The following is an 18,705-nucleotide window of genomic DNA, read 5'->3' as shown; positions in this document are numbered from 1 at the left end:
GTATCGATGTGTGTGTGTGTGTGTGTGTGTGTGTGTGTGTGTGTGTGTGTGTGTGTGTGTGTGTGTGTGTGTGTGTGTGTGTGTGTGTGTGTGTGTGTGTGTGTGTGTGTGTACACACATACATTATATATATAGTGTATGTGTACGTGTGTTATGTATGTATGTGTACGTATTAAGTTGAGATTTTTTTTTGTCACTGATCTTCACATAAAACCCCTTAACGTCAAAGTGTAATTTTTGTTTTTAATTTTTTACAAAATAATGAAAAGCTGAAATGTCTTGAGTCAATAAGTATTCAACCCCTTTGCTATGACACTCCAAATTGAGCTCAGGTGCATCCAATTTCCTTTGATTATTCTTGAGATGTCTCTACAACTTGATTGGAGCCCACCTGCGCCCAATTCAATTGATCGGACATGATTTATAAAGAAACACACATTTCTATATGAGGTCCCACAGTTGACAGTGCATGCCAGAGCAGAAAGTCTATCATGAAGTCCAAGGAACTGTCTGCAGAACTCCAAGATAGAATTGTTAGGAGGCGTAGATCTGGGGAAGGGCATGGCATAAAGCAGGTTGAGCAGTTTGAACAAGAGCTTGAGCAAATCTGCAAGGAAGAATGGAAGAAACTCTCCAAATCCAGATGTGCAAAGCTGATCGAGACATACCCAAAGAAGCCTCGAAGCTGAAATCGCTGCCAAAGGAGCTGCCAAGTATTGACTCAGACTTGAAGTGTTGACAAAATGTCAAAAGGTGTGAATATTTGGATTGTTTGAAATTGCCTCTCACTGTTTGTAACCAATTGGTTTTGAATTTTTACATTGTGTAAAATAGATGTATTTTCAACGCACACAAACAGACCTTTTATATATTTATTTTAGTGGCAAAAAGTCTATTATTCGTTCTGGCAATTATGTGAGCTTTACGCTGGGCTTTCGTTGATTAGTTTTCGGTGCATTTTGCAGCAACAACCATTGTGCATAAATTGAACAAAGTGTATAACTTTTGCCGTGGGAATTGGAGAGATGATGACGTTTATACGAGATAGAAACAGCTGTCCATGCCGATGACATTGGGAGTAGTCATCAGTATGCAAACAATCCAGTGTGGGCGAAGCACCTTGGAAACTCGCTTCTCTGGAATCTGGTGCCGTATGAATTCTCTCGTCTGGGTTACTTCTTGAATGCACCAATCTAACAATTTGTCATCGGGCTGAGAATCAAACCTAAAGTAGACAGCTTGAATGCAAGTGCATCACCATTGCACTGTCCTATATTACATGTTGCACGTATATGTTTAAATATTGCACACAATGCTGGATCAGAAAAAGAAAACGAAAAAAGTTAATCAGATGATTGAGCTTTGCATCGATAACACGGAAGCCAATATTGTAATGATTCAGGTACCTAGCATTAAATATGTGTTTTGCTAAAATACCATGCAGTAGTAGTTGAGGTGTAATTGCTCAATTCTAACAGGTTTAGTAAAGGTTTGTAAAATGCATTATTTTGAAATTGATTTGAAGACTCGGATATCATACAAAGGTAGATTTCATTGTGATGAGCTTACTGACACTGCTGCCTGCTTCTGTTTCTTTCTCATTCACATTTTGTAGATGGTGTGCTGAAGGGGGGAAGCTCATCTGTTGTGATTATTGCAACAATGCCTTTTGTCGGAGCTGTGTACAACGTAATTTTGGTCGAGCAGTGTTGCACACGGTCATATCCGAGACGGACCGCAAATGGCGCTGCTACGTGTGCGACCCAGAACCCCTGCGACCACTCATCGTGGCATGCAAAGCGGCATTCAAACGCAGCCAGGAAGACACTCCAGGAAAGCGGCGCCCTTCCAAGCGCCGGGGCCGCACAGGTTGGCCAGATGATGCCAATGACTGTGATATAGAGGAGGACGGTGGCAAAAGTAAGCAAGAAAATCGAGGTCTGCGCCTGAAATGCGCCACAACAGGTGAAAAGGCATTGTTCAAATTTTCGCCACACCATTCTGGTGGAGCAGATCACTACAAGGATTTGATATTGCCCAGAGAGGCTTTTAAAAAGGCACGACGGTTGTCAGAAGCTAGTCAACGTCTGGCAGGCAGTTTTCTGGCATTCCTCTCTTCAGAACATACTGACACTAGTGGTGGAAGCAGAAAAACACTCGGTGGTTTGCAGAGACTGCGGGCATTCCGTGCAGTTCTAATAGACCTTCGCAAAGCTCAGTCAGAGCTCCAATTGCGAGTTGAGGAGGAAATCCGGATCAGAAAGTCTAAAGAACAGGAACGGCTTGGCCAGACAGTGGAGATGAAGAATAGCAAGACCAAGAAAGTGAAAAATGCTGATGAGGGTAAATGTTTTGCTGCCATGAAGGAGAAACAAGAAGTAGACATGAAAAAAATGAAGGATAGCCCAAGGAGTAACAGACTTGCAGAAAAAGCTGTGAGCGACATGGAGGACTGCAAACCACTGGAAGATCTTGTAGAAGCTCAGGATCAAACGATGGACCTGAAAGTGAATGAAAAAAATAAACAAAAAAGGAAGTTGCGGACAAATGGGGAAGATGATGAGGAAATATGCAAAGATGGTAATAGGGTTCACACAAAAGAAGTTGTAAAAGAAACTAGAAAGGGAAAGAAGTTGAAAATTGAAGAGAAAATAAAAATGGAAGACGGTGATTTGGATACGATGCAAGAAATTGACGAGGAAGTTGAGCAGTTGCACAAAAGTGAATCTGAATTGACAAAGAAGGGTGTGAAAGATGTTATCCATTCAGAGAGTAAGAAGGAAAAGAAAAGAAAACTGTCGCAGCCAAATAAGAAAACCGAAGATGAAAAAAGTGAAGCAGAGCGCATCGATTTTGGAAACCAAGATAGTCAAGATTTGCAGAATAATGCCTCGGTGAATGAAATGGAAGAACGCCATCAAAAAGATAAAGTTGGGGAGATGTCTGAGAAAGGGACAGACGAGGGAAACGATAGTAAGGATGATCAAGACACTAGTGAAGGGGTATTTGAGAAAGAAGGAGAGGTGGAAAGTATGGAGGAATCAAAGGCTGATCACGTGGCAAAATCGCGACGAGGGTTGCGTTTAAAGCGACAGCACAGACTAAGGCAACGAGATGGCGAGGAAGGAACTGATGTTAATAAGAGTGATGATGTGGATAAAATCGATAAAGAGAAGGAAAAAGACACATCATCAGATGGTCAGAAAAGCTCTGCCCCCAAGAATAAGAAGCCACAGCAGAGAGGCAAGGTTCATGCGAATCAAGAGGGTATAAATACGGACAAAAAGGAAGAGCTAACTGATGCTGACAGTGATGGTGAGAATGAGGAAATGGAATATTCAGAAGTCGCTGCAGAGATATCTGAAGCAGATGAGAAAGCAGTGGTGGAAAGGAACAAAAATGGCGAGGATCAACCAAGCATCGGAGAGAATGATTTTGAAGATGAAATTCTCAAAGACGTAGAGCCTCAACAGCAGAATGACGTTGTTGCACAGGATGCGCTAGAAAGTGGACATCGCCGGGAGTTGGTGGTTTCTCTCTGTCCCATCAAGAGCAGTGGTGCCATCTCTGATGGCAGTGCCTTGATTGCAGTTGATGATAAAAAAAAACAGGCCAAGGGTAAGGATCAAAGATCCAAAAGGAGACAAAAGGAGGCTGAAAAAGATGCCAAGAGGGAATCAGAGGTTGAAGGAACAGAAGAAGCATCTGGAAACATACCACCCAAACTAAATATGCAAGAAAACCTGTCTGAAGGCCAGGAGAATGGCGATGGAGAAGATGATGGAAGCAAGTGTGCAATAGTTCTTAAAACATTCAAGGCAGAGACTCCTGTTAAACGAAAAACAAAATTCAAGTCAAAACCTACAGGAAATTCCGAAGTCGAGGAGGAAAGCGATTGTGAATCAGAGACCCGCCGGTTTTCCCCACGCCAGAAGACAACTCCTCTCCGGCGCTCTTCAGCACGATCGCGGCGTTCATCTGGCACAGAGCATGAAGCAGATGGAACAACTGAATCGGAAACTGGCAATGGCCAAACAAATGAGAAAGCAGACTGCAGTGCAAAGCCAGAAAGACAAAATGCACACCAGGAGACTGTATCTGAAGGCTCAGACGCCAATCATAAAGGTCATGTAAATGCGTCAGCTGAAACATCTGATTCAGATGAGATGCCAGATGTGTTAAAGCAAGCTCATCACAATTGTACCACTTCATCAGACTCTGTGGAATCTGACAGTAAACCTAAACGGCGTGGAATTAAACGCTTACGTGGCTCCCTCACCTCTAAAAGGAAACGTAGAGCATCTTCCGATTTGTCAGATACAAAGAAGAAGGGGAAGCAAGTGAAGAAATCCAGCAACAAACGGAGACGCCAAGATGATGATGACAACACGGTCGTGCACTCGGATTCATCAAACTTTGACTCTGACCTGGAAAAAGAGATCGCAGGCTTCTGCAGTTTACCAGCAAATCGTAAGAGTAGTAAGAAAAAACAGTCGGAAGGCAACGAGGAGGAGGGTGAAGGAAATTCGCAGGAAAGTGATAATGGCACTCGTGACGGTCCTTTAGGGAGTGGAGATAATTCAGAAACAGGCTTGAGTGAATTGTTGGCCAAGAAGAAGGGGAAAGGCCAGGGCAAAAAAGAGAAAATGATGAAAACCAAGGACGCGAAAAAAGAAAAGGTGACATCATCCGAGATGTCGGAGGATGAGGATGAGGCTGCAAAGAAAGCGGAAGATGGCGAAGATGAACAGCTGTCTTCGGATGACGAGACACAGCAGATTCGTCCCATCATAGAAAATGCTCAACATCCACAAGGCAACCTCATGCAGTCATCAGGTGCTTATCAACACTCTCCCAATGAAGTTCACACACTCGTGGTTTTACGTCGTGGGTGAAGTAAGCAAAAGGGGGATAAATTATTTGAGAGTCACCAATTGTTATGCACACCATCCACGCATTAATTTTGTACAAAGACAATGAGATAATAGTAATAATATATTTTATTTATATTGCTCTTTTCAAATACAAAGAAGTCTCAAAGTACGGAACAAGGGAAAATCAGTTGATCTCGTAAAAAAGAAAAAAAAGAAATGTGTTAATAATCATGGTACAGCAGAATCAAATTTTATAAAACACAAATAACAATGGGGGAGGAGGGAGGATCAAATTCCGTACAATGGAAATAATAACACCCTTGACCAGTTATTTTTGCAAAGCAGGTTACTTAAATGCAGGGCAATAAAGGTGGGTGTTAAGCCTAGACTTAAAAACTGTAATGAATCTGGGCGCTTATTCCACAGGCGGGGTGCAACTGAGCAAAAGGACCATTCCCCCATGCTGTTCAGCCAACTCCTGGGCACAGATAGGAGACCAGCAGTGCACGACCTATCGTTGCGTGTGGGGCCCTTGGCCAGATGGGAGACCGGCAGTGCTGGACCAAATGGTGCGTGTGGGGCCCTGGGCACAGATTGGACACTGGCAGTGCGAGACCTAAGGATGCATGTGGGGTCCTGGGCACAGATATAAGAATGGCAGGGCTTGACCTAAGGGTGCTTGTGGGGTCCTGGGCACAGGTTGGAGACCGGTAGTGCTTGGACCTAAGGGTGCATGTGGGATCGGTCCTGGGCACAGATAGGAGACTGGTAGAGTGCTAGACCTGAGGCTGCGCATGTGGGGTTCTGGGCACAGATAGGAGACTGGCAGTGCTAGACCTAAGGGTGTGCGTGTGGAGTCTTGGGCACAGATATGAGACCGGTAGTGTTGGACCTGAGGGTGCATGTGGGGTTTGTCCTGGGCACAGATAGGAGACTGGCAGTGCTAGACCTAAGGGTGTGCGTGTGGAGTCCTGGGCACAGATATGAGACCGGTAGTGTTGGACCTGAGGGTGCATGTGGGGTTTGTCCTGGGCACAGATAGGAGACTGGCAGTGCTGGACCTAATGGTGTGTGTGGGCGTGTCATGACCAAGTAAACTTTCAAAATATGTGGGGCTGGTGCCATGTGAAATCTTAAAAACCAAAAGGAAAATCTTAAAAATCAAAAGGAAAATTTTAAGCTCAATTCACTATTTCACTGGCAACCAATGCAAGGAAGCCAGAACAGGAGTGATGTGCTCTATTTTCTTAGTTTTAGTTAAAACCTGTGCAGCACTATTCTGAACATATTGCAGCTTTTGTCGGGATTTGGCAGGTAAACAAACAAAGAGCGAATTACAGTAGTCGAGCCCAGAAGAGATAAAAGCATGCATGAGCTTCTCTGCATCAGACATCTTTCAGGAAGATCTCAATCTGGCAATGTTTCTGAAATGGAAAAATGATGTTTGACACACTTTCTTGATATGGGCTTTAAAAGAAAGAAATGGACCAAATGTAACACCTCCATTAGTGTAACAATGTAACACCAAAATGTAACACCAAGGAGGAAATGTGGAATAAACTAGCCCATTAATTATTATATGGTTGTTGCCAATTTTTTTAAAGTTGATTAGTACCAATAAGTATAGCCTCAGTCTTGCTGCCATTGAGTTGCAGAACATCAGCAACCATCCATGCCCTGACCTCATCTAAACAGTTGTTCACCTGAGAAATTACAAGGTGGGTATCGGGTAAGGTTTGCGAGTAAACCTTAGTGTTGTCAGCATAACAATGGAAACTGATACCATGCTTCCTGAATATGTGACCAAGGGGGAGATGTAATGGGTATAAACGATCTCATGCAAACTCCAAACTTCAAAAGTTTTAATTGTGAATTTTCTGTGTATAGTACAGTTTCATTGAAATGAGCAGATACCTTCAATATTGTTATGTCGGGTGGTGTAGTGATATGTAGAGCCAGCTAGATCTGAATCGGTAACGTGCTTCGTCTGTCACGGTAAGGAATCTGCCCTGTAATAAGTTTCATGTGTAGGCGTTTTGTCGGGTAAGAGTATACTTGTGAGCATACCAGGATGTTCAAGTGATAAATAGAGTAGGGATTAAAAGATAACGCCCCTGTGTGTCCACACCTGGTAGCCAAACCTTTGTCCCGTATGGCAATGCACACCTGTAGACACGTAGTTAGGTCCCCAGCGCAACATTAAATGATTCCCTTCCCTGACATGACTTTGGAAGACGGACAGGCAAGGGGGGGGGGGGGGCTCAGGGCGCCGCCGCATCGACCGCGGCCAGCTGCACCTACGAGCTATGATCCCGCTACACGCTTCGTGCTATACCACGCCCAGGAGGGCTGTGATCGGTTGGTGTGAATGGACGCGGAATGCGCGAAGCGGGTCGACAAAGGGCGGGAAGTTACGAGGCTCTGGTTAGGTGCCGCGCCAAGGCTGACGTCACCGCCAGAGGTTATAAAAAAAGAGCGCGCGGAACTCTGCGCGGAGATTCCTGGCCCTGGCAGTCCCGGTGCGATCCCGAGTGGAGAGAGTCCTGCCCCTGGTTACGTTGGCTCACAGTCTTGGCCCTGGTTGAGTTGGCTTGAGAGTTGGCTTATCGATCATGTGTGAAAATCGACCTTGTGGTGCTTGGAGCGGTGCTTGTGCGTGAGCGAGGCTCGGTGCTGTGAACGGGCCTTGCGAGGCGGGCGGAAGAATCCTCCAGGCCAGAGATTGAAGACGACAAGACAGATAAGACCGAGCTCCACGTACCCAATTACATAACGGACGTGTTATTTTGGTTGTTCACTCCCCCCCCCCCCCCCCCCCCATCTGTGTGGGATCCCAATCTAGGAACTTTATATAGTATTGCATTTTCCTGTCCCTGCGTTTCTTTTCGATAAACCCTTGTATTATTTTCCATCCCCTGTCAAACCTGTGCCCGTGTCGAGTTAATTCCCCTTACAGGACCGGAGCTACGTCGGTGCGCTGAAGGTAAGCTTTTGCCGCAGCCTTCCATTTTCCTTCTTCCTCCTGTGCGACCATAGTAAAATCCGTGTTGGTCGTCGCCTCCGAATAAATCCGTTCAGGTCTATCCGCGGTCTCTGGTGTTAACCGGAGTCGCACGACAATATGCTGGTTGTGCATCAAAAATTTGTTTTTTGCCATTATTCAGTGTGTGTACCTGTGTGTACTGTACTTTTCGCCACACAAGTCAATGTGGAGTACAATTCGTATTAACTAATTGGCCCGATTTTCTTTCCTTCATTGACAGGTACGTCGATTTGGAGTATAATACGGAGCTAAATCAACTACTATCGCTAGCAAAACTGTCACCAAGTCAGAACAATAGAGATGTTAATTCCCCTCCTTGATGCTGTCACAAGGCATCGCTAGCAATGGTACTTCCGTGGTCATGAATATGAATGAGCTGTTTTGTGCATTTTATTTGAATTGCTTTGTGGGACGACCTTTTTGATAAATTAGGAATGTAAATAGTTTTTTCAATATGTTTGTTTTCACATGGAGCTGTGGTTCCCAAAGTTTTTCCATGACCCAAAATTTTAATTAACATTCGCATCTCGACCCAAATGGTACTTGGTTCTTGAACCTACGATAAAAAAATTTCAGAGAAAACACATTCGACATGAACCCAAACCACCCTTTCCCCACCATAGATAAGTCGATTCTGAGTACAAGTCGAAGGCCACACTTCCCGGAGGGGTTGGGGGTGGGGTGGGGTGGGTAAGTATTGACCTATATGCCAAGGAAGGCCGATACATACACAGGGTCAATACCTTGAAGTATGTGCGTGTGTGCGCTTGATTTCTGTACAATTCCACCCACACCCATGGAACAATCCCCACCATGTGCTGGGGGTACATGTCGGGGCCATGTCATGTGCACAACCCCCCACCCCAGCAAGGCGTATGTGTGTATGTATGCATGTCTTAAAATAAAAATAAAAAGTCAACGAGACTGAGGGCAACTGGCCTCAAACAAGGAAATGACGACATTTCGTCCAACATTGCGTCAAACATTGCGTCAAACATTGCCATGGTGCATTCTCATGTTATTTTTTCCTGCAGCTTTAAACATCAATCTTCTTGATGGTTTACTGAAGTCTAAATAACCCGACCTTGATCGGGCGACCCAACTTGTATTATTTTACTGTACTACGCAACCACTTTGATTGTATACTCATACTTACAAAAATGTACAGTTCTCTTTTTAAGTTTTAAGTGCTGCATGTTTTCTTGAGTTTTTATTTCTGTCTTTTTCTTATCATCTTTACACAATGGCAAAATTCCCAATCTTCTTCACAGCCTGTTAAACTGGATGCAGCCATAGACCTAGCTTGTGCTTCCAATGATCTTGATGTATTTATGATGAACACATGTGGTGTGCTTGGGTAGACCAAATGCTGCACGTGAGCTCAATCTGCCTTCTGGAAACTTAACACCGACCTCATTATGGCCTTTGGCTGTTGGACCGCATGTCGCCGACAATGCCAAAGCTAATCGTTTCTTGCCCAGCGATCCACAGCTGCTCAGGATTCTGCACATGGAGCTCTTTCGGAGAACATTGGCATAAGTTACACAAACGATTTTTCCCTCTGCCTGCACCTCACATCTAAACTGTTGAGTCTCCTATTTTAGAGTTGAGTTTTGCTGCCATGGCTTTGGCGAGCACACAAGTTCCTGCAAAATGAGGTTGGGGTAACTTATAATGATTATCTCGTCGTGTCTTCTTTACAGCAGTGGTGAACATAATCTGTCTATTTTTTTATTCTTTTCCAGCAAAACAAAACGGTTTAGGAATCATCTTCGGCAATTAAAATTAGTTGTGATGCGATTATTGAAGTTTTTGATTTTGGATATGGGGAGTTTAAACGTGGAGAAAAGGTTGATGGGTGGGGTTTGTTTAAAATAACTAAATAAATAAATCTTTTTTTTTTCTTAAGCTTCACTTCGTATAATGTCTCGTGCAATTAAAATGTTGAGGTTTAAATCAAATCAAATGGTTAATACTTGTACTTTAAGTTTGGTCTATCAAGTGTTAAGAGGTGCTCTTTGTTGTCTACTTGCTCATTAGTGCCTACAGAGGAGTAGCAAAAAGGGAGGGCTGGTGCAAAAATGGTCATCAAGACGCTGATGTCTGCAAGCATTGGGTTTCTCACTGCAAATCAATCATATGGACATGCTCTTTGCGGGGGATAATTGGTTCGAGATTGGTCCTCCCGATCCTGTGGCACGGCTCTTCCTTGCGGAAAGCAAAGCAGTTGTTCGTTTCTTGGTTTTCTTTTTCTTATTTTCCTTGCTATTGCCATTTCCTGACCTTTTGGCAAAGGAGAACGCTTTCTCCCTGTGACGAAATTCTCAGCAAAAAGGAAAATTGACCAAAAGAAGATAAGCAAAAAAAAATACGGAAAGTAAATGATCAAGGTGTCGGATAATTTGATTTTGAGATAATTTAATGAAAACCACCGGCTTTAACTCCGACCCTTCTGCCAATCTTTGGAGAGAATATTACACCGAGTAATATAATAGAAGGGGAAGAAATATTTGCTTTGGTTTCTCTGGCCATGTCAACATTGCATGTCTGTTGGCAAAGGAAGCGGTTGAGAGAGTACAAAATGGTTTGTTCGTTCGCATTGAATTTCCATCACGTGTTCATCCGCTGACCAAATTTGCCCGACTTTAAGATTCCAAGCCTGAAGCTGAGCAAATGATAACACCTTTGTCAGATGATCAAGAAATAGAAAAGGTAAGGATAACGTCTTCTCCAAGTGCTTTGAACTTAGTTTATTCTGCTCCTGCGAGTAGGGTGCATAAGGCTGCTCAGGGGGAGTTCATTGGCTGGGGGTTACATTCCTGACCGGGTCGCCACTCAGTCACAGTACACTTGATCGTAATTTATTCAGGGTGCCGGTGCTAGCTCGTCTTCTCTTTGCAAAGTATACCGTGGGATCTTTGTCATACAACAATAACAACTTGCATTTTAAAGGCCATTTTCCCGACTAGAGCGGTGGTTAGCCTTGCGGTCCCCATGACAATCTTCTCCATTTTGCCCTATTTTCTATATCTCTCCTTGTTAACCCCCTTGCCCGCATTTCTTCTTCCACCATCTTTAGCCAAGTCTTTCTCGGTCTTCCCCGTCTTCTACTTCCTTCTACATTCATTTCCCTCACTCTTCTCAACCAGTCACTTTCATCCTTCCTCAACACATGACCAAACCATCTCAACCTGTTCCTCTTCACAGCATCAATCACAGGCTCTATTCCCATCATCTTTCGCAATTCATCATTTGTCTTCCTCTCTCTCAACGACACTCCGCACATCCGTCGAACCATTCGCATTTCCACACTTTCCAACCTTCGTTGCTGCTCTTCGTTCATTACCCATGTCTCGCTCCCATAAATCATAACACTTCTCACACATGCAGCATACACCTTTCCCTTCAGCTTCAACGACACTCCCCTCATCATCAGCATGCCACTCAGTTCCCGAAACTTCTTCCATGCACATCTCACTCTAGCAACCGTTGCCGAGTCTGATCCACCTTCTCCATTCAGCATGTCTCCGAGGCAGCAAAATGTTTTCACACCTTCCAGCTTCACGCCGTCTCCAAGATCCAACTCAACATTTCCTCCATCTGCAGCTCCCTCTGTGCACACCTTACATTTGAATGTAGCTGCCACACTGGTTAATGACCCTCTCAGACCACTACATTTTTGATGAACCCACTCAGCGCACATTGTACATTGAATGGAGTTCACTCCGACACCCTTTCTGCACACAGCACAGGGCCACTTCCCAGTTCTTTCCACCTCACCACATGCTTTACCACTTGCCATCACCTTCGTCTTTCCGATATTCACCTTCAGACCTTTTGTCTCCATACATTCCTTCCACTTGTTCATCTTTTCTTTCAGTCCATCCATACTTTCCACAATCAACACCAGATCATCTGCATACAACAACTCCCACGGTAAACCCTCCTTTACGTTCTGAGCCAGCACCTCCATCACAGCTACAAATAGTGGTGGACTTAGTACCGACCCCTGATGCACTCCCACCTTCACCTCAAACTCAACACTGTTCCCGTCCTTCGTCCTTACAGCTGTGCGCGCTCTTTTGTACATTGCCATCACTACTCTGATCAACCATTCCTCCACTCCTAACTTCCTCAATGCCCATGTCAATACTTTGCGTGGAACCCTATCGAATGCTTTCTCCAGATCAACAAACCCAAGAAACAACTACTTCCTCTTCTCCATGTACTTCTCCTGCAACTGCCTCACAATGAAAAGCGCGTCTGTCGTTCCTCTTCCTGGCATAAATCCAAACTGCATTTCGTCGATCTTCACTTTCTTCCTTATCCTCCTCTCCAACACCCTTTCCAATACCTTCATTCCATGCTCCAATAACTTTATCGCTCGGTACGAGCCACACTCCAGAGGGTCACTTTCCCCCTTGTATAGAGGGATGAGGGTACTCAGTTCCCAATCCACTGGAATGCGGCCTTCTTTCACCACCAGATTACAGATCTCTGTCATTCTCTCCTCACACCCCAACTTCCTGCTGCCTTCAACATATCTCCCACAACTCCCGTCGGCCCTCCCGCTTTTCTACCCTTCATTGCTTTTATCGCTTCCTCAACTTCCTTCTCAGTTATCTTCTCTGCCGGTCCTAATACTGGGTTACTCTCTATATTGCCATCCCATTCATTCTCTGTATTCAACAGCATTTCCATATATCTTTTCCATCTTCCTTTAATTCCATCTGGGTCGACAACGATTTGTCCCACTTCATCCTTCAAGCAACTCACCCCCATCACATCACACCTCTCTTTCGCTATCTGCTTTGCAATCCTGAATACTGCTTTCTGACCCTCTACCGCATCCAAGCGTTCTCCGATCATTTTCCTACATGCCTCCTGCGCCTTTGCTACCTCTTTCTTTGCAGACTTCCTGGCTGCCTTATAACTTTCATGCTCTGCTGTTTCTGCTCCCGTACCCTTCGCCTTCTGCCACTCCTTGAACTTCTTCCTCTTCTCGTCAATCCTCTTTCCAACTTCATCATCCCACCACCATGTTTCCGAGTGCCTCGGTGGTCCTTTTGTCCATCCACATACCTCACCAACGGCTCCCAACAGACTAGCTTTCATTGACATCCAACCACTTTCAAGCTCAACCACATCATCCTCTACCCTACTCAGCCTCTCTTTTAATGCCTCCCTTACTGTCACCTCTTTCAACCCCCACACCTTCATTCTCGGTTGGTACTTCACCCGCCGAGCTCTCCTCGCACCTTTCACCCTTGTGTCGCAGACAACCAAGTGGTGCTGTGAAACAGCCTCCTCCCCCGGGATCACCTTTGTGTCCCGGAGGTGCCCCCTATCTCGCCTACGCACCATCAGGTAGTCAACGGTTGTCGTCGACCCACCTGACGTGTATGTAACAAGCTTATTATCCTCTTTCTGGAACTGAGTCTTACAAATCAACAAATCAGCTCCATCAGCAAACTCCAAAATCCTTTCACCTTCTCCATTTCTCACACCATATCCGTAACCCCCATGAACTCCGTCAAAACCATCCATACTCCTTCCCACATGTCCATTTAGGTCTCCTTCTACCACAACAACTTCCTCATCTTTCACGTTTTCCATCAGCTTATCTATCGCACACCAGAACTTGTCCTTCTCTTCATCGCTTCGACCAACCTGTGGAGCATATCCCGAGATGACGTTCACCAAGAGCTTTCCAATCATCATTTTCACCATCATCAACCTATCACTCACTCTAGTCACACTCACCACACTGTCTACAAACTCCTCAGAAAACAGGACACCAACACCATTCATGCCCTCCAGGCACCCTTGCCACATAAACTTGTATTTCTGTCCCTGCCTACCCTTCACCATTCTCACACCACTTCCCTTCCATCTCGTCTCTTGCACACAACATATGTCCACTCTTCTTCTGACCAATACTTCCACCACTTCTCCTGATCTCCCTGTCATTGTCCCTACATTCCATGTCCCAAACCTCAGAAACCGATCTCCACTTTGTCATCTTTGTCAATCTTTGTCATCTACGAACTAATGCAGACAGACTGAATGCCATTTAACGTTCGTCCCAGGGACGGCGCACACATCGACTCCTCACCCAGCCTGCAAAACACCGGCATGGTGGTTTACAGCTGGGCTGAGATTCGAACCCAGGCGAGACAACACAACAGTAAGTACTATGGGCTTTGGACTAAAAAAAACCTCACATTTACAAATCACAATAAGGGGTTTCCTTGTTCTTTATGAGAAAATTTTTTCATTGCATTGGCAAAGGTCATAAAGGTGAAGATAACACCAGAAAACACCTGCCAAAAACACCTGAAAATGTAAGCTGAAGATAGGTTTTAAACATCTTTTTAAAAAACGAAAAAAAAAATGTACATTTATATATATATATATATATATATATATATATATATATATATATATATATATATATATATATATATATATATATATATATATATATATATATATATATATATAATCGGGATGAATGCTAGTTGAGATGTGGCACACCTGAGAAATATGGAAACCAAAATAATAATCAGTAATCACAGGTGTTCTAGGATCTGTAGCACTGAAATGATTGGAGGAATTTTAACCCCATACTTTCTGAAAAAAAAAAAAAAAGGGGGGGGGTTATGGTAATCAGCTCCTGTCTGTCCGTCCATCATGCTATCTCCGCCTAAACGGTTGGGAAGAAATTCACCAAACTTGGTAGTTATGATTGCCGCATGGCAAGACGGTGCAAGAGCAGCATCATTTTTGGTGGCACCGCCTTGGGCAGCGTTAAAGGGTCAAATACCCAAAATGCAATTTGGGGCACATTTTAAAGCATTTTTAAAATGAAACTTTGTATGTGCAACCCACATTGGATGCCACGTGAAATATATGATTTTTTTTTCTCCCAAGTTTACCTTGGTTTGATGCCGCAGGAGGTGGGGACTTTTGGGTCACAAGGGTCAAAACGGGGGAAATTTTTTTAACTCTAAATTTGATATTGCGTCATTCCTCGTGTAACTTTTTGCAATCTTTCAACTTTCTTTTGGGGGGTGGGGGGCAGGAGACAGCATGGGTATTCACAATGCCATGTCATTTACTTTACTCCAGTTCTAATTATTGCTTTTATGGGCAATTATAACAAAAACACCTCAATGCATCAGGAAGTCATCTTGAAGTAAAGATTTTACTGAATAGAAAAGCCAGAGCATGGTTGTATACCGATTTGTGAATGCTTCCTGCTACAGCGTTGTAAAAATCCAAACTGGCATCTTTCCTTTTCTCATTTGAGGAGAATAATAATTAGGATTTTCTCGTGTAATTTGGTGAATGCACATTATTGTGGAAATTAATTACCAAATAACACTAACTTGCTCGTTTAAGTTTATTTTATTAGAACTGATCGGTATACGCTTTGCTCTTGAAGCTGCATCATGTTTGAAAGTAGATCAGCGTAATTACATCATAATAATGTGACATCATGATGAGCAATAACGTTACACCAACATACTTCAGGCAATTTTACCACGGTTCATGGGAAAATAGTTGTCCCATTGTAAGGGCTCATGGAAGTTTTGGGGGACGGGTGTTTTTTTTTAACGACCTTTGTTTAAAACCATCCAAACGGACTCATCAGTCAGCCGCCCCATTGTATTTTTAACACCACTTTATCAATTCAAGTTCTCAAATGACGTCACAGTTGATTCAGCTTTTCTCTGGGCAGGGTGGTGGCAGCTGTGACTGCATAGCAATCGATTTGTATCATTAAAAATCCTTTATCAAATTTGCAATAATCCTTGACCTGTAATACTGTTCAAGTTGTTATATACTGTATACATTGTGTATGTATGTGTGTATGTGTGTATATATATATATATATGAAGAAGATATGTGTATGAAGAAGATTCTTTTCATATATATTTATATATTATATACAGTCGTGGCCAAAAATATTGGCATCCTTGCACTTTTTTTTCAAATAATGCACCATTTCTTCCTGAAAAATGTTGAAATTCAAAAATATTTTGGTCTCCACGTATGTTTCTTTGGTTTGCAGTGGAACAAAACAAAAAAAGCTGAAAAAAACGACTAAATCTTAGCTTATTCTACACAGAAATCCTAAAGTGGCCCAGACAATATTATTGACACTTTTTAGAAGTTGTTAGAAATAATTACATTTCAAGCAGGTGATTCTCCTTTACTTTGGAATTGAACTCACCCGTGGTGAGTTGCAAGTGCCTGCAATATAAAAATCACTCATTCAACCAGTTTGAATAGAGAAAATAAGTCATTCTGCTGGTTTGTGTCACTGTGTGTACCGCAATGAGAATGGAGAAAAGAAAGAAAACCAGAGAATTGTCTGAGAGGTCAGAAACAAGATTGTATCCAAGCATGGACAATCTCAATGCTACAAGTCCATCTCCAGAGACCTTCATGCTCCTGTGCCACCGTACGCAATGTTATCAGGAAGTTTAAGGCCCATGACACTGTAGCCAACCTCTCTGGACGTGTCCGCAAGAGAAAACCTGATCAAAGATTACAGCGATGGATTGGTTGAATGGTGGAGAAAGCACCGTGATCAACTGCCAAACAGATTCAAGCTGACCTTCAGACACAAGGTACAACAGTTTAACTCACACCATCCTTTGCCAACTCAATGAAAGGGGATTCTATGGTAGGAGACCCAGGACTGAGAGAGAGACATAAGAAAGCCCGATTGGAGTTTTCCAAAACACACCTGAACAAGCCAAAATCCTTCTGGGAGAATGTACTGTCGACAGATGAGACCAAATTAGAGCTTTTTTGGAAACCACATCATCTCTATGTTTTTTTTTTTGTTGTTTTTTTTTTGTTTTTTTTTGTATACAAGATCGAGGCTCGTGAAAGAGCGAACATTAATCACACAGAAAGACAAACAGACACACAAAACAAATAACATCGGGAGCGGTAGACAAGATGGGGAGAGAGGGGGAAAGACACAAACACAACATTTGAGAGCAGGGACCGAGAGACATGGGGACATCGAGAGAACTGTGGGAGGGAGAGGGCTTTGGGGGGAAGGCATGGGAAGGGGGGGGGGGTGGGAGAGGTATAAAACATATGGACACTGCCAAGACTTCCAGGAAAGAAGTTGGAATTTCAAACAAGGTGGATCTGGGGTGAATTAGTGGGGGTAGAAAAGATCAAGGTTTTGGATGGGGGAAGATAAGAGATGGTGGTGAACAGCTGTTTTGAAGACCTGGAGGGAGGAGTGTGATTGAAGTGAGTGTGGGAGTTTGTTCCAGAGGCGGGAGAAAAGAGGAATGAAAGAGTGAAGGTGAGCAGAGAGCCGAGATTTCGGCAGTTTAACCATCAGAGGGTGGCTGGCAGATCTTGTGCGACCTGTAGGAATATTTGGGGGACAGAGCACAGAGAGAGCTGGGGGAGCAAGGCCGGAGAGGAGTCGGTAGAAGACAGAAAGACCACCTACCTGCCTGCGGTGAGTGAGTGAAAGGCCCTCAGAGATAGCTTCATCGCGGGAGATTCCAATGATTCTGAAAGCTTTGGATTCAACAGCGTGAAGCCGAGCCAGGTGTGAGGCAGGAGCACCAGCCCATAGGGGAGAACAGTATTCCATTGAGCTGCGGATGAAAGCCTTGTATGTGGTGAGGAGCTCAGGTGTGCCTAGGAAGGACTTCGCACGACGGAGGATGCCCAGTCGGCGACTGGCTTTGGAGGCCAGCTTGGAAATGTGGTTTTCCCAAGAAAGATCATGGCAGATGGTGAGACCCAAAAGCTTGAGCGACAGAACTTCTTGGAGAGGATTGTTGAGAAAGTAGATGGGAGGGTTGTCCAGTCGATCTTTTCGGAGAGACATAGTAAGAGTGTGAGATTTGTCAGGATTGAAAGACATGTTCCACATGTTTGACCAGTCTGTGATTTTGTCCAAGTCTTCAGAGAGTGAGGAGGCTGCAGACTGCCGATCTGAGGGAAGAGGAATATGTTTACAGAAAACAAAATGAAGCCTTCAAAGAAAAGAACACTTTCCTCACAGTCAAACATGCAGGAGGTTCTGTCATGTTTTGGGGTTGCTGTGCTGCCTCTGTCAGTGGGTGCCTTGAATGTGTGCATGGCATCATTAAATCAGGAGATTACTAAGGCATTTTGGAGCGCAATGTTCAACCCAGTGTCAGAAAGCTCGGTCTCCGTCGAAGGTCATGGGTCTTGCAGCAGGACAATGACCCCAAACACACTTCAAAAATCAACCAGGAATGGTTCTTGAGAAAACGCTGGACTGTTCTGAAGTGGCCAGATATGAGTCCAGATCTAAATCCCATTGAACACCCGTGGGGAGATCTGAAAACAGCAGTTGGGAGAACGCACCCTTAAAATCTGGGAGAACTGGAGCAGTTTGCACACGAAGAGAGGGCCAAACTGCCAGTGGAGAGGTGTAGGAAGCTCATTCATGGCTATAGGAAGCGCTTTCCTGCAGGTATTTTGTCCAAGGTCTGTGCTACCAAATATTAATTCTGGGCTGTCAATAATTTTGTCAATGCCATTTCTTTTTATTTTCTGATTTAAAAGGATATATTAAGTTCTGAATCAAAAACAAAGGTTCTTTAATATCAACAGTGAAATAAAAAAATTGTGGAGACCAAATACTTTCGTCAATTTCAACTTATTTTTCGAGAAAATTGTGAGTTCTTGGAAAAAAGTGCAAGGCTGCCAATATTTTTGGCCACTACTACACACACAAACACACACACACACACACACACACACACACAC

General features: G+C 43.9%; 1 protein-coding gene across 1 annotated transcript in view; it reads left to right on the top strand.

The window, feature by feature from the left end:
- ATRX (ATRX chromatin remodeler) overlaps positions 1-18,705 on the top strand; it is a 447,777-nt gene that overhangs the window by 252,070 nt on the left and 177,002 nt on the right. The window contains exon 7 of the mRNA XM_078768164.1: positions 1,616-4,836. Coding sequence (XP_078624290.1) covers positions 1,616-4,836 — 3,221 coding nt within the window. The remainder of the gene's footprint in view (positions 1-1,615; positions 4,837-18,705) is intronic.

This window comes from Myxine glutinosa, chromosome 14 (assembly GCF_964187855.1).
Source record: "Myxine glutinosa chromosome 14, kmMyxGlut1.1, whole genome shotgun sequence".
NCBI classification, from domain to species: Eukaryota; Metazoa; Chordata; class Myxini; order Myxiniformes; family Myxinidae; genus Myxine; species Myxine glutinosa.
The sequence above is the reverse complement of the archived record's forward strand: the minus strand, read 5'-3'. Positions and strand labels throughout refer to the sequence as shown.